We start from the raw sequence: 16,972 nt of genomic DNA on the forward strand, positions 1-16,972 counted from the left end.
GCTTTGATGCTCTTGTCATGATGGAATTCTGACCTGCAAATAATAATTAGAACAGGAATTACAGATAATAATCTATAATAATGATAATCGCATGCACTCCAAGGTCATTTTGACACTCCTGTGCAGGTAATCCTGTGAGCAGTTGGATCGGTTAAACCGAACTTGAATGAACAAACACGTCTGTTATGTGTCTACACTTACACGTATTTTTCCACGGGAGGCCCCTGAACTGAGGTGCCTGAGACGTTATCTGTTGACACAGCATAACGTGTGAGACACTGAGTTGAGTCAGAGGCTCAGAGCTGGTCTGACCAGTCCCTGAGCTGGAGCCAGCAGCGGGATGACGAGGCTGCAGAGCGGCAGCACACAGGAACATCCAAACTGTCAAACCACCATTTGCATACAGCCACACAGGAACGCGTGAGTGCCTTGTTTTCGGTCCAAACAGTTTCCTGCACATTGGCTTGATAATTTCATCTTGACATGTTTTGACAACCTGTTTCATTCTGCACAGGTAGAAGAGGCGAGACAAAAACTGAAGACAAAACAGGGTGTTTTCCCATTACCTTTAATCAGATTCTAATTCAGGGAACATGTAGATGCTTCAGATGATTACAATATGGTGTGCTTGGTTCTCAGCATTAGAGGCACTTTGTCTTTTTAACTTAAGGGCTTGAACACAAAAGTAAAAAACAACTTAATTATAGACTAACATGTCTTCTATTAGTCAGTTTATTCAATACAGAATCACTCTGTCGGCCTGGCTGTATTCCTCCTCACACAACAGATGCACGGCTTTCACAAATATCATTGGTGTGGAATCAGGCAGCAGAAGGAGTAAAAAAAAGGAATTCTTGCTTCCTCTCCACCCGATTGTTTTTTGAAGTCTTCATCTTCAGTGGGCGCCAGTGCCTAACCTTTCACACAAATAAGCTCTCCTCTCAAGCATCAGCGAAGGAGGAGAATCAAGAAGGAAACTCAGATAAATACTGTCAGTATTTTACGCAGTCGGCCACTTGCTGAGTTGGCTGCTGTTAATCATAGCGAGGAAATTCGGCCTAATGGGAGAAACGTGACTTTTGAAAGAGGTGGAAATTGTTGCTTTATTGCTAGAATGTTCAGCGGTAGGTGTAGATTTGATTTAGAAAACATTACTGTGCCAAAGATACGTCCATTTTGTAACAGGTGTGACTGTCAGGATGCCTCATTGACCTTTTTTAACTCCACACATAAAGAAAAACATCAAAAGATTTTCAGAAATATGCTTTGTCCTGTGTTGCCACGCCGACCTAGCATTTTTTGTTTTTTTACTCTATCATGTAACACCCATTTTAATGCTGCCTCCATAAGCCTTTACATGTTCATCTAATTAGCCGGAGGAAGAATTGCCAGCTTCACCGCAGGTGCTTGTTGTGGGGAGTTGAGAGCAACCCACTCAGGTTATTCCACAAATTGTTGCCATTTATTTTAAGACACACAGAGTGCAGTACATTTACTGTTTCCTGCAAAGTCCCAAAAGCGGGTCTCCAATTTTGTGTCTTTTATACTGTAATTGACGGCTGGCATTGTCTGCCGTGTCCTCTTGAAAATGGGTGCGAGCCCAATTACGGATAATGCTCCCTGATAATGTAGCGCCGTCTTTGGTCACAGAGGTTTTCTTCAATTTCCCCACGATTTTAGAGACATTTACAAGCTGGACTTCAACAAGCTACAAAATCAGAGTGAGGAAAATAGAGGAAGATGCATAAGCACATAGAATGGAGGGTAATTTTGACACAGGAAGGCCACAAACACCACACACAACAGAGGAGATTTGCTCTGAGTGCCAGCGAATATGCTCCGTAATTGCCATTTCCGAATAATGGACCTGTCATGTGATGTGTGAAGACTGCTGCACAGCAAAGTATATATGTGAGTGTGTGTGGGGGTGTTGAGATTGTTCATTGGGTGTATGTTTATGGAAAGGTCAACCTTATTAGGTTGATAAAGAAAGAGCACAGTGGCCTAAACAAGCTTGTGGACAGGAGCCAGCGAAAGCCTGTCAGGGCAGTGGCGAGTGGGGGCGGCGTTAGCATGGAGCCAGGATACCACCCTACTAAAACGCAGTGAGGTTAACAGTTAAAAAAATCCGTGTTAAAATCACCTGTTTAGAAACGTGGAACCCAAACGGATGTAGGCCATCATGTGCTCAGTGAGCAACTTCATGTGGATTTGGTTCATGCAGGTTTGACTCTAATAAGCCACTTTTCATATGTTTTAATAACTGTCAACTGTAACTGTAGAAACACTGTAATATAATTATCTTTGCGTCATCAAAGAAAGACTAAAGAAGGACAAATGAGAAAGTCTCCATCCTTGAAACTGTAGAAAACATCAGATTATAATTAAGCTTCAGAAGGTGAAGGCGGTGTAATTCTTCCTTATAAATAATTCATTTTCTGCCCTTGCACATCCTTAATTTTCCCTGACAGATGCCTGTGTGTCCTCTTCCATTACCCATGTCATTTCCTCTACTTCAGCTGCAATCCTCTCTCATGTCCTCAACGCCAATCCCCGAGGACTGACGGGCAGGAGGGAGCGAGGAGGAGAGGAGGGAGGGAAGGAGACGGAAAGCACGAGAAAGCGGGCGGTGAAAAAGGCTAAAAAGCCACGTGTCCTCTTACCTGAACGCATGAATTATTCAGCTGAAGACGAGCCTCAAAATGTTATTTCTACAAGTTCTCAGCAACGGGGACTTGTTACTGTCAGTGTCTGCAATAGTAGGAAAAGATGATAGTTTGGAAGAAAATGTTCAAATGTTCAGTGAAGCAAAACTGGTCAAGCCGCAGCCGTTCAGCTTATCCCATCATCTGATTTTTGTTCCCACCATGACTTGTAAATATGGGGCGCAGAAAACGCTTAGATCATCATTTTGCTGTTTAAAAGCGCTGGCGTAAGGTTACTCTTTGATGCATTTGCAGAGCGCCGCTCAAATTTACCAAATTACCAACAATGCTGAGCAGCGTTTTAGCCCACAGGCGATCGGATATGGTGTTGAAACCGGGCTCACCGCTCGGGTTCACAGACAGATAGCCGCACGTTGGTGCTGCTCGACACCTCCAGTAACAAGTCCAGTACACACACAAAGTAATCCACCATAGAAATACCATTAATGGCACCGAATGACAATAAGCACTGACTGGGGAGGAGGAGGAGATGAAGAGGATGGAGAGGCATCACAGGATGAAGGGAGAGAACAAAGCTGTGGAAAGTGGTTGTCTGGGTTTTTCGCCCTGTTTGTTAAGGGGAGGAAGAGGGGGGTGTAGCACTGTAGGCAGCTGCCTCCCCCCCCCCATGCCTCAGACAATGGTTGATTAATGATGGGCGAGAGATAGAAAGCAACAGAAAAGCCCAGAGAGGAAGAAGGATGTGACAACAGGCAGAATGCAATGCCACTCAGTTGTTATTTTTGCCTCCTCCTCTGTTCTGTCTTTCCCACTTCCTCGTTCACTCTCTTTTTAATTTCTGACAGCTTCCTGTACCCCCATCTCTCTCTCTCTCTCCTCTCTCTCTCTCTCTCTCTCTCTCTCACACACACACACACACATGCACACACTCACTCTCTCTCTTTCTGCCCAGACAGTGGTAAATGTAGGTCATCCTGTCTGGAAGCTCCCCTCTCTCTCTCTCTCTCTCTCTCTCTCTCTCCATCACCCTTCCTACATTCATTCCACCTTTTTCCACCTCTCTCCCTCTCTCCCTGCTCTGCTGGGGCTGGGAGTCTGGGCTTTGTGCCGGCTGCTGGACAGCTCCTCTGGCTGGTTCCCACTGCACTGGCTGCGGTTCACGCTGCACAGTCTGCTCAGTCTCCAGGCCCGGCTGCGTCTACGTCCTGGAAGGGGAGTGTGAGATGTCCGTGGCATCAGCAGAGGTGACACACAGGTGGAGGCTGAGCACTGATATACTCACCGGTTCAGCCGCTGTGGGAGTGTTTTCTGAGGAGAAGCGGGAATCCTTTGGCATCGCTCCTGCCTTCTCACTTCACCATCCAATAAAAAGAACTCGAAAAGCTGTGGAACCTCACATGATTGTCGCCTCCAAAATCCTTTACATACATCCAAATTCCTTTTTTCCTTTTTAATTTTGGTTGGCAGGCTGTCCTGTTGAGTCAAGCATATTCCTTTTGTAATGATGATACTCCCAAAAAATCTTTGAAAGAACTTTCAGCGCAAGGACAGAAATCCCCGAATCGTCTGCCTGGAAGTCTGGATTCAACAGCAGTTCCTCAGACAGGGCGAAAATCACGGCGCTGCATTGCATTTGCTCTCTCCTCGTCTCTTCCCTTCCAAAAAATATGGGAGTGGAGTGGGGAAGATTGTGTGTGTGTGAGAGAGTGTGTGTGAGTGTGTGTCGGCTTCCCCTGCCGCAGTGCAGAGCGACTGGCTTGTAGAAGTGAGGGAAGCAAAACGCAGACTGTTGCTAACTGTTTGATGGCAGAAAGTGTTTGCACGTGTGTGTCTCTGTCCGCATGTGTGTGTGCGGATTTGTGCACGTGTCTGTGTGTGTGTGTGTGTAGGAAGCCGGCTGGTTGCAGCATCATGGTGCAGCAGTCAGATGGAGCCATCAATCATTCATCACACTGTCACAGTCCTTCATGGTGAATATCTGTGTGTGTTTGGAGGATGGCAAGTGTGTGGACATGACAGTCAACTTAAGTAGCACACACACACACACACACACACACACACACACACACACACACCACACACACACACACACACACACCACACACACACACACAAACACACACACAAATCCCCAATCTTCATCCGTGTCTTAATTAAATTCTTATTTAGATGACAAATTACGGCGACAAGAAAACAGCAGGTGTTCAAGGTGCCACTCGTCCTGTAGAACCATATTCTCTTCTTCTGTGGTGCCTGCAATACAGATGCTGCTTCATTCCAGATGTGTTCATATGTGCATTGAGCCTTCAGGAGTCCTAGAAACCAGCAGATAACAGTGTGGAACAATGAGAGCAGTGAACCCGAGCGACTGGGAGCAAGCAGGTACGCCTAATCTGCCACCGTGGCGTGCTGCGTGTTGTGACCTAACGCGTCTCCATGTGTGGTGGACGGATAGAGACATCTACTGTGTAAGAACAAAGCTCCATTCTTTTCCTTTCACCTCCCTTCTGCTCGTCCGAAAAGTCGGAACCACTCTGCCATCCACCAATTAATAATCGAATAAGTTGTGAAGAAAACCAACCTTTGTCTTGCAGCCGCGCTGGTGGAGGTTTGGATATTTACACTTTCATATGTCTTAGGACATTTTATTTCTTGTAGCTACAGTAGTATTTCTATATTTTCATGTTTATCAAATGTCTGGACACAGTGTGTACAGTGCAATATAGAGAAGTTATGCTTTATTATAAAGGCTTTTATAGTCTTATGAGCCCTCACAATGTGTATAAACTCAATTAAATGCGCTGTTCTGTTTTGTCTGATCAGAAAATGGGTATTGATACAATACAAATGTGTATTGAAAAATACTGATAAATAGATCAGATGCCCTTTTGTACATGGTAGTCATTTTGAGTTCATGCTTAAGGAGGAGGAACCATGTGAGCAGTTTTAAAAATAACTATAGTATGATAATAAAGGTATGCTTCACTCTCTTTCCCGTCTGGGTGTGTCTATTATTAGTGATGTTGAGTAATTCTGCCTAACTGTTTATAAAGGTGACTCGTTATTTACACTGATTATTGCCTTAAATGAATTGCAACCTGTGCAAAGATCAGTAGGTAAACTTTATTGACTCTTCCTATGCAGCACTGTTTTATTCTGAGGGATTTCTATGGACAAGCCAAAATGTCCTCATTTCCTAAAAATGTCCTGGCTTTGACATTGGAATGTGTATTTTGGTCCTTACTATGTATCATTTACAAGAACACGCAAACACACACACGTCCCCTGTGAAAAACATGTCAGTAACTTAACGCCTGCAGAAGGACCTTTGTTAGCTATGGTGCCAGTTCCTGTTCTGCTTTACCAGTGGAGAACAGGGAAGTCTCTGGGGACAGTTCCAGGTGTACACCTCTGTAGAATGTGTCTGATTCTATGGGGAACACAAAAGAGGACCCTGCCGAAACTGCAAACACGTGCATTCGGTTTATTTCCAGGGTGACGAATCTGAAGAACTTTGAAGAGAACAATGTAGAACAAAGGGTTAACAGCAGTGCCGTAATCACACCGAGATGAAGACATGTCATTCAGAAGATGAGGCCCGGGGAAACGTAAACACAAGTGACAACCTCTTTAAAACCTCTCTCTGCTTTAATCCATCTGAGAGGTTCTCCCTTCTCTCTCTCCCTCCCTTTTTTTGTATTTCCTGCTCTCTTCATCAGACACCAGCACCGTCAGCCTCATCCTCTTCCTGCCAGGTGTGAAAGGGAGGTGGCAGCTTGTAATTGGTGAGAAAGCACTCTGTCACTGAAAGGAGGAGAGATCTAATATACTGCTGATATGAGAGAGGACAGGACTCATATCATCCCTGATACAGTGTCTCTGACAACGCTGCCTGGTTCGAATATTGTTGAACATTGAACAGACTGTATAATATTAACCTTAATGAATATCAAAAACTAAATTTCAATGATAGAAACCTGGTGGAGTTTTAAAACATGATCATGGTTGACGTCCTGCAAAATTCTGGCACCACTTTCGACTCTGTAGTGCTGTTTTCTGCCAGGTTTTATGGAAAAATGCATACTTTCCATAATAAGAGGTGACTTTTTTTCTACTCTGCACCACAATTCTTCCACCGACTGGATTTGACACGCTGCTTCATGTAGATAAACACCAAAATCAACAGATTTTTGGACCTGATCATATCAGTTGCGTTGACAAATTGACAACTCCCAATTTGAAATATCAAATCTGCAGTAATCAACTGAAGGATGTCAGATATCGCCTCAAATCTTATCATTTAATAGAGTTTGCTGGGGAACATAGCCACCAAAGTGCTGTTGCTCATGACCATTTCTGCGGTTTTAAAGCATTTTGCAGCACTTTGCACTCTGTTTTTTTTTCTTCTTGTTTTTCCTTTTCCATCCCTGACCCAGGAAATGACCAGCAGTTGCAACTAACCCCCAAAACAGCAGAAGTCAAGATTAATTTTAAGTGTGTGAGTAATTATATGGATTTATATCAATGTAAATGCAGTCAGCTGAGGATGCACAAGCATGCAGACACATCTGACCACATGTAATCACAAATACACGCATACACACACATAAATGCAGCCCACCTTTACATTATGCATTAAATGATCATTACAGAAAGCCTTAAAAAAACAATTACCAAGTAATAAATGCTATAATTAAAAACAAAATCATTTGAAGTCTGCTGGCAGATTAAATGTTCTCCATTTTTATTTGAGTAGCACTCGAACTGCACAAAGCTTCATAACTATGTGCAATTATTACAAGTATTTGTAGAAATACAAATATAAATGCAGTGACACCACCCAATGGGTTCCCTGCATATATTTATAGTCTGTGTATGCGTGTGTGTGCATGCTTAAGGGCACGTGCATATGTGTGTGGATGTGTGTGTGTGTGTGGTGTGTGTGTGTGTGTGTGTGTGTGTGTATTCGCGCCAGCAAATGAATTTTACTCTTCAGAATGGCTAACTTGGCTGTCTGTGTTTGCACTTTCCTGCAGAGCCTTGAAATGTGACAGATGTTCAGGTTCACCTCACTGAACTTCACAAATCAAAGCTGGACCTCTAATAATGAGCCCTTGTCATCCGAGAGAGAGGTGCGATTACGGTGCTTTAAAAAAAAACACACACATACAGATACACACACGCACTGCCAATCATTAACAGGGAAGCGAAGGGTCACACTTTGCAGCTGCTCATTCTGGATAAGATAACACTCCGACTACTGAGAGTGTGTGTTCATCTGTGTGTATATATGTCTGCATCTTTGTCTGTATCAGCGTCTGAAAACACCTGTTCAAACACAGCTTTAGAAATACAACTGAATAAATACATTTCACACATATACAGTAACCAGCCATCTGTCCTTTATAGTGTTGTAAAAGGCTGCCTTGTGAATGTGGACTTTGATGACAGTAAAAACAATAAATCAAAGATCTTCATTACAGGTCTCGCAGCTGGACTTATCTGGGTTCTGTCTTCACTCGGGAACTAATGGTTTTAAGATTGAATGTGTAAATGTGGCAAAAACCTACAGATTTGCAGAACTTCTAATTTTGTCAAATTCCAGGGTGTCACCTGCCTCTTGCTCATGGGCAGCTGGTATAAGCCCCATCACACCCGCAACCAGCACAGAGATGGTATGGTCTAGTTAATGGATGGATGCACAGATAAAGCAACATTGAGTCAAATTAACTCAAATGAACGTACCCTTGCAGGATACTTCCTGTTTAAGCCGACTTCCTCTAATACGTCCAACAAGATAACGTATTCTCAGGCAGGCCAGCCGCTGCATCATGTGGTCAAGCTGAAACACAGCTGCTGAATCAGCTTTCTTTTCCATTTAACGGATTTGATCATCTTTACTCACTAAATTTGCAGATTCAGTTGTCCGGTTCTTACCAACTCTTCTATAAGTAGGGTTTGCAACAGCAGGCAACCATATATCTCCATTAATATTTAATATGGGAAGATTTGAAGTTTTCATGAAACTGGATGCACTGTGAGTGGGTGGCTGACCATATGGTGTCAGTGCTCTGAATACCAGATGACCTCAGATCAGATTTATTGTGAGAAGGAGACGGTTGGAGAAAGGAGAGATGGGGGGGCCGGCCTTGGCAGCAGTGCCGCTCATCCAACACTCGTGCCAACTAAACAAACTCAGCTTGCCTGACCAGAGAGAAAGGGAGAGAGGGAGGGAGAGATTGACTAAAAGAAGTGTTACGTACCAAAAGTTTGACTCTCGGACTGAAACGAAAATCTATATTTACCTGAGGAAATAATTGACATTGCTACTGAATAAGCAAAATATCTCTGAGAGCACATGAGCACCAGAGGGAATACCGGCACCCCCGCACAAGAACTCCTGCGGCTCCATTTTCGTCTGGAACAATATCACTGTGACACCCTCGTCAATTATGCGCAGCCGCTTTGGACGTTAAATCGGTCGTAAAGTAAAAGCTGCAGATTTCATTTATTTCATCATTCAGCTAATCAATGACGTTGTTAAGGCCCGTGTATTGTGCTTATCATAAAAAAACAAAAGGAAACACACATCCCAGCCGTGTAAGGTGGGTGAAGTGTGATGTGAAAGCTCCATTTTTGAAATACATATAAAGGAGTGACACTATATATTTGCAACGAGATGAAGAGCAGCTGCACTTGTAATGTCATGTCATTTGAGGGTTATAATGCAACAAATTGTAAGCCCCCTCACCCCCACCGATTGGCTGCTCGCCTTGTTCCTCACAGCCCTGGGATGGGCTGGAGGCGTACCTGAGCTTCTGTTCTCTGTTATCTCCTTTATCCCATACAAGCCTGGTCCTGCTCAAGCTTTCTTCCTGTTAAAAGGGAGTTTTCCCTGCCACTGTTGCGTGTTCGGGCGTCAGACTCTAACATTCGCTGATGCCCCCCAGAGAGTGATCGTATTTGGATCGTAACCCTAACCCTATTTGGCAACCTCCACACACATCCAGAGGCTGGGCATCTCCGTGGGGCAGCAGACTCACTAGATTTTTCTTCACCAATCAGGGAAGATCAGGATGTTCAAGATGGTCACATAAAGATGTTTAACCAATCAGCAGTGGCCCAGAGGCTCTCAAACATTTCAAAATGTTTGAAAAGGAACAAAAACAAGGAATATCTTCAAATATCTTCCTATAAAATGGAATCAATGTAGCTTCTTTAGTAGCAAAATGATGGGATTGTTCCATTCTGTTGCAGCATTGCAGCAAATTTGTGAAACCTCATTTGTTTCCATTGCAGCAAAAGTTCAAGAGATGCACAACTGTGGTTTTAGTTCAAGAGCGAGTGGGGGAAGGGTGAGGGAAAAAAAGGGAGAGTGAGACCAAAGGGGGGGTGGAGGGTGAGACAGGGGCAGAGCTAGAGACACCCAAAAGAACACCTGTTGAGATTAGGGTTGGCACGCGACCCACTCGAACTCGCGTGGCAGCTGCACCTCCATGGAACAATGGCAGTAAAAGAGAGACAGAGAAAGAGGGAGGAAAGTTTGAATGCACTACTTATCCTTTCAGTGAGTGTGCATGTGTGTGTGTGTGTGTGGTGTGTGTGTGTGTGTGTGTGTGTGTGTGTGTGTGTGTGTGGCATACTAATATGTACACTTAAGAGAACAGGACAGAAAGGGGGAGAGGGAGAGAAGTGTGGGCAGCTTAGAAAAAAGTGCATTCAAGTTTACTCTGGAGCCAGACTGGGGGAAAGGTCTTGTTTGTCTTTTGGTTATAAAGTAGAACAAGTAGAATGGAGCTGAACAGAGGACACCTGCTGAAGGTGCGGACAAAAGGAAAGGTGTTAGCTCAAAGGCTCTGCCAGCTGTCGCTCCAGGTGCTCTGAACTTGTAGAGTTTTGCTGCAGGAGGTATAAAAAAAAAACAGAACCCCCCCCAGAAAACATGTTATATGTTCAAAAAGTGACTGATATGAATTAGTTTTTAAACTGTAGTGTAGTAATTGTATGTGTAGTTAGAAATGGACTGTTGTTTTGGATTTACAGCCCCCCCAAGCATAAAAGAAAAATGCTATAATGCCACCTTGCACCTTCTTATTAAAAAGGCATTGAGGACTGTTGAGCTAACATTCTTATATCGTTGCAGTTATGCCCCATGAGCACACAAATTGTCGGCCAATTACCAGTAGCTTTAGTTAGATGCACTGCACATCGGTGCCCATATTAAATATAATTGTACCCAGTGAAATGCATCCAGTTGTGTTGGTGATGAGAAATTTCCCAGTTTGGATCCAAGTCCGAGTCACCTCTCTTTTAATTTGGAGCAGCTCTCTCTCTCCCCCCCGCTCTCTGTCACACTTACACACCAACTTTGAATGTCAGTTGCCATTCATTCCATGTTTGATGCAGCCTTCATGTTCTGCCGTGAGCTGAGTTAACAACTTGAATTCCCTGCCCTTCTCCCTTCACTTCACCGTCTCCTCCACCTCCCCAGTCCTAGCATCCGTGTTCTATCACCGCATACACACGCGCCTCGCTTGGATGCCTTCCTATCGTGCAGAGACATTATGTAATTCACCCCTGGTAACTGCTCTAAATGCTCAGTCTGATCTCTGTTGGCCTCCCTAAATTCTCTGCAAAGCGGCCCAGCGAGTTCTCTTCGGCTCTACGACGCCATCTAGCGGCCGTCCAACACCTCATCCCCTTGCTGCTGATATAAAGTCAAATAAACAGATGCTTGAACGTCGGAAAAAAAGTAGTAATAATAATAATAATAAAAAGAAGAAGAATAGAACGTTTAACCCATGATTCAATTCAATTATTCAGCTGTTTATATTTGACATATTTTAGAACGTATGAGGCAGTCCCGACGTGCGTAAATGTGGTGAGCGTGTGCGTAAAAGCGGGTAGTCGACTCTGTTGCTCCATGTTCGTGTCACTTCACGGAAAGCTGAGCCGGGTGTCAGTTTGGAGGTGTGCTCGCCCCACCGCCACCTGACTCCTGCGCGTCCTGTGACAAAGCCCGCCTCACTTTGGAGGGAAGGAGGTGGTGGGAGGGAGGGAGAGAGGGAGAAGGGAGGGTTGAGGCGAGAAGATAAACCTCGATTTAGTGTCTGCTCACAACAGTTCAACATGATGATCGCAGCGTGTCCAACAGGCGCTTCTGTTTGCGCAGCGCACCGAAAACAAGCTCAACTGTTGAACCTCGTCTTTAAAAAAGAAGGTCAACAGGGGAAATAAAAACCAACAACAATTAAACAGCGCCCACCTGGCGTTTTATTAGAGTTTTATCACCATTTATGTCACATTTAAGAAGATAATAACGATAAGAAATAACCGCTGAAGCGTGTTTCAAATTCATCGCATCACCATAGTAAACATTAGATAATAACTGGTGCATGCTGTTGCTTCTGTTCCAGATTATTCATATTCGATATAACAGTTTTATAACAGCAACAGTCTGTAATAGAGGGCAGAAAAGGAGGTTAATGTTACATGGAGTGTTTCTTTAATTCGCCGTTGCCCGGACTACTCTGGTTAAAAAAAGAAAAAGAAAACCTGTGCTGTGTTAAAGTTTCCATAATGTAAAGTACAGGCAGATTCCCATATAGATGTTAATGGTAATGGTACACACATGGGCTGGTGGTGAGAGAGGAGGAAAAGGGGGGTCTCACAACATAAACCAGTGTGTCTTTTTTTTTTTTAAATGAAATTTCTTGTTGTATTCTGGAATGAGGTCAGACACGAGGCTCCTCATTGCACGCGCTGATTATTATTAGATTTCATTTTCAGCCAATCGGCGCCCAGGTGGGCGTGAACCTCGCGCAGAAGCAGGGTAGCGACAGCCTCCCATTGGTGGATTTTTATCGCCGTTGTATCTCGAGAAGGGATAAATGCAAGCAAGGGGGGCCGGGACAGGAGGGCTGCTTGAAACTCGACTGCAGGTTTGCAGGAGGAAGACGGACAGTGTTAACTCGCCACTGGGCTTTTTTTTAAGGAAAGAAAAAAACTCAACATTTTTTTAAACTCCCCAGCATGCACGATTTTTGACTGTAGAAGCGGGGAACAGAGCCGATGCAGAGAAAAGCACTTCCCTTATACACTAGAGCACAGTCTGGCACCCAGTCTGCACTCTGCAGCCGCACAGACTATGTTCCGTCACCATCCGGCTGAATTGATTTTATAACGCACAAGGAAGAGACAGAGAGAGGCAGATAACCGGCTGCTGAGTGGAGAGTGAGCTTCATTCACAACTACAGAAACTGGAGATTTTATATTTTCTTGACTCCGTCTTGGGGCCACACTGGACTGAACTGTTACCCAGAGTTTGTTTCACATCTCAGGAGTGAGTTATTTTCTGCGGTTTTATTTTTGTTTTCTCTCAGCTCCGGCTGTGAAGAGGAGGAAAAAGAGCTGAGTGTGCTTTAAAGTGACTCACAGGACAGAGGAGAGAGGGGGAGAACGAGCAAGCACACCGCTCTCCCTCTGCGTGCGTAAAGCGGGCAGCATGGTGCAGAAAACGAGCCACACAGAGAGCACCGCCGAGGCGCTGTCCTTTTTCGCCGTGGATTCCAGCTCCGACTCCGGGACGTGCATGGACTTGGACCCGGCCGCCTCGCCTCTTTCGCCGGGCTCCACAGCTTCCTCGACCGCCGGGGACAAGCTGGCGGAGGACCCGGCGTGGTGTAAGACTCCCAGTGGCCACATCAAGAGACCCATGAACGCCTTCATGGTGTGGTCGCAGATCGAGAGGAGAAAGATCATGGAGCAGTCTCCGGACATGCACAACGCTGAGATCTCCAAGAGGCTGGGCAAGCGGTGGAAGCTGCTCAGAGACAGTGACAAGATCCCCTTCATCAAGGAGGCGGAGCGGCTCAGGCTCAAGCACATGGCGGACTATCCCGACTACAAGTACCGGCCGAGGAAGAAGGTAAAATCAAGCGCTTCCAAGCCTGGCAGCAGCGGGGAGAAGGGGGAGAAACTCCACAGTAGCTCTATCAACACCAGCACTAAGACGTCTTCGTCTTCGAGGAAGAATGGACCCAAATCACCCAGCAGCAGCAAACCCCACAAATCACTTTTTGGGAGCAGCAGCAGTACCAAAGCATCACCGTTTGCCTCTGAGCACCAGTCAGAGCACCACAACTCCCTCTACAAGTCGAAATCGGTCTCTTCGGCGGCCAAGCAGATCCCGGATGGCAAGAAGCCCAAACGGATGTACGTCTACGGGAGCAGCGCGGCCAACCTAAGCGTCAGCCCCGCGTCCTCCGTGGTGGTCCCGGCCAGCCCGACGCTCAGCAGCTCGGCGGACTCCAGCGACCCGCTCAGCCTGTACGAGGACGCGGGGAGCGGCAGGGAAGACGGAGCGGAGTCTCCCGGCAGCAGCGGCAGCCAGGGCGGCTCCTCCGTGCGCCAAGGCGGGCACACATACAGCAGCCGGCGCGCTTCTTCCCCGACTCCCTCCGGCTCCCACTCCTCCGCCTCGTCCCACTCGTCGTCCTCTTCCTCGGAGGACGAGGAGTTCGAGGACATTAACCCGAGCCCCAGCTTTGACAGCATGTCGCTGGGGAGCTTCGGCTCGTCGGTGCTGGATAGAGACTTAGATTTGAACTTTGAGTCCGGCTCCGGGGGCTCTCACTTTGAGTTCCCAGACTACTGCACGCCAGAGGTCAGCGAGATGATTTCCGGGGACTGGCTGGAGTCCACCATCTCTAACCTGGTGTTCACATACTGAGCGAGGCATAACAGAGGGGGAATGAAGCCAACGACAGGTGTCTGCGAGCAAAAACATGAGCGCAAACACGACCAGGAGGTCCTGGTTAGTGCGCGTAATAGTTTGTTTATCCAGACTTGTAGTCTAAAACCTGCCCGTCCCTTCTCGCCCTGACTGGCAGGAATCGCACATCCTTGGAAAGCCCAACTTTGAGGCGACCGACTCGCCTTTTCTGGTACTTTTCTTTGGATGCCTGGACTGAAGGGGGGCTTGGTGCGCTCACAGAAGCGGAGTGCAGGAGAGAGAGAGAGGGGGGAGAAAATGGAGACTGGAGAGACGCTCAGTCTCGAACATTGTGTTTTTTGAGCTCCCCAGAATTTAACAACTTAACTGTGATTAATTTTGCACGCTACGCGGTCCGCCGTTCACGCAATCAACGTTTCTTTAAAGAAAAAGGGACATTTCTCGACTTTTTAGCCAACCGCCAAGTGAACTTCACCACTTTAAAAAGGTACAAAAACAGGACTGCCGTGCGACATTATTGTTGTGGTGTGTCACAAAGAGGGATTTTTAATAATAAAAAATGCAGCAGGTGGGTTGATGTTTTTTTAAACAGCCGAATATTTTTTTTCTCAAACGCAAAAAAAAAAAAACAAAACAAACAAAAAAACCCCACAAAAAACATGTTAAGCATGATAGCCTACTTTGTTCCTATCTTGTGCTGAAACTTTCTGTGAGACTGTCGAGCAGTTTAAAAACTAGTATTAGGGTTATTTAAATGGGTAGGTGGCGCTCGCTTTTGGTTCTTCTCTGCAGAAAAAAAGGACACGGAAATAATCACCAGCTGTTTAATTGTTCCGACTTCAGGATTCAGACGCAACTTCAAATCTGTGCTGAACTTTATACACGCGTTCTCTTTCTCTTCAGGACCAAAATTCTTTAATTTCAGATGATAGCTATAGAGAAATCCTCACCGAACTGTTGTTTTTTCACCATTTGAGCTTTGTTTTGTACATGTCTCCAGATGCCATTTTATATGGGATGTTGTATTTATATACTGGGCCAAGCATTTTTATCTCGATGGTTTTGTTTTTTTAATTTCTTTCTAGTCCTTTTTTACATGGTCGTCTGTCTGTCTGTCTGTCACATTTCCTTCTCAGGCGAAGGGCTAGAGTTAAAAAAAACGCGCAACTTTTGATTTCGTTTTATATTTAAATGTACACACTTTTGGACACTTAAAAGAGAGGAAACAGTTTGATTATTTTCTCAGTGTATTTTTGTACAAATCTATATAGAAAATCGGGGATCACCAATCGGCGTGTGTAGCCTTCAGCTGTGTTGGGTTTCCTAATTCTTAGTTGCCCGGCAGACTGGTTTTCATGCTGCCTTCAAGTGCTCCTGCGGAGTCGTACTTAAACCTACTCTGGGTTTAAAGAACAGCAAACGGATCACTGTGGTGCCTGTGTGATTTTTCTTAAGGAACTCACCGTAGTTTAAATTCACTAATTCGATTTCTGGCGTTAACCAGCAAACGCTGACAAGGCTTTATTGATGTTTCATTCCTTAGCATCAACCGTTGTCAGCACAGGCGCGTGGCTAGGTGTTTTGCGATTTCCCGACAGCACTTGAAAGCAGCACCGGTCTTTGTATCAGCCTACCTTCTACGTTTACAGTGCCAGTCTGCAGGCTCCTTAAAGACACAGGAATGCATTATTTCTTGAGACTACTCCTGTGGACCACGAGGATTATTGTTTTAAGCACCCAGTTTTTTTGTTTTTTTATTTGATTTTAATTTTTCTACTTCTGGTCAAACTACTTGCCTCTGACAACACATGTGGAGATTGTAGCTTTAAATTGGACTGATTTCACAATTTTTTTTCAATGAGTGATGTCAAACTTGCCAATCAACCACTGGATTGAACCGCCTATCAACACAGCAAGCAACAAGGATGATGACATCAAACATATTCAAATGTGCGACTTGAGTTCCGCAACACCTACTTGTACTGCGTTTCTCATTGTATTTGAATATATAATCTTTTCTACTTGTCGGCTAACTATTAGCTAATAATTGTTTTAGTATCTTTATGGCATGGTGACTAGCATTTGTATTTCAGATTCAGGTTATTAGCTGTTGTGTTTTTCAGAAAAAAAAGAAAAAAATGAGGAAAAATGATGAAACCGTGAACTCGATCTTTTGTATATTTGACTGTATCATAAAGCAAAAAGATTGTGTGTTTATGTATGTTGTTGCTATCGAGGACAGGCACTGTCTGGAACTGCTATCTTTTACACATCCTTACTTACATTTAAGATGGTCAGTTCAGGACTCCTTTTTATATATATATGAAAGCATTTTTAAATATATTGACTTTATTTTTCATCCATCCTGTGCAATATGCTGTGTAGAATTATCATTTATTGTCTCTAATCATGCCATAAACAAAGAAACCACCCTTCTTTTGAAGACTCAGAGAAATGGGGGGATGTCTCATGCCAGCTAACTTGTGTCCATTTACTGCCTGTCAGATTGTTGATATAAACTTGTGTACAGAACTTTTTCAAGGAAGGAAATAAATATCAGCTGGAACTGAAA

At 44.7% G+C, this 16,972-nt stretch overlaps 1 protein-coding gene and 1 long non-coding RNA gene across 2 annotated transcripts; one reads left to right on the forward strand and one right to left on the reverse strand.

Moving 5' to 3' along the window:
• Positions 1 to 552: 552 nt before the first annotated feature.
• On the reverse strand, positions 553 to 4,643 carry LOC130532824 (uncharacterized). Its single transcript, XR_008952443.1, has 2 exons — positions 3,949 to 4,643; positions 553 to 3,871 (listed from the first exon to the last, which is right to left on the reverse strand). It is a non-coding gene; the product is annotated as an uncharacterized LOC130532824 (long non-coding RNA).
• A 7,919-nt stretch (positions 4,644 to 12,562) lies between these two features.
• Positions 12,563 to 16,972, forward strand: sox4b (SRY-box transcription factor 4b). The gene has a single exon (XM_057045283.1). It carries the CDS (start codon positions 13,171 to 13,173, stop codon positions 14,395 to 14,397), a length of 1,227 nt encoding a protein of 408 aa, XP_056901263.1. The 5' UTR covers positions 12,563 to 13,170; the 3' UTR covers positions 14,398 to 16,972.

The sequence above is a fragment of the Takifugu flavidus genome, chromosome 10 (assembly GCF_003711565.1).
Source record: "Takifugu flavidus isolate HTHZ2018 chromosome 10, ASM371156v2, whole genome shotgun sequence".
Taxonomy (NCBI): domain Eukaryota; kingdom Metazoa; phylum Chordata; class Actinopteri; order Tetraodontiformes; family Tetraodontidae; genus Takifugu; species Takifugu flavidus.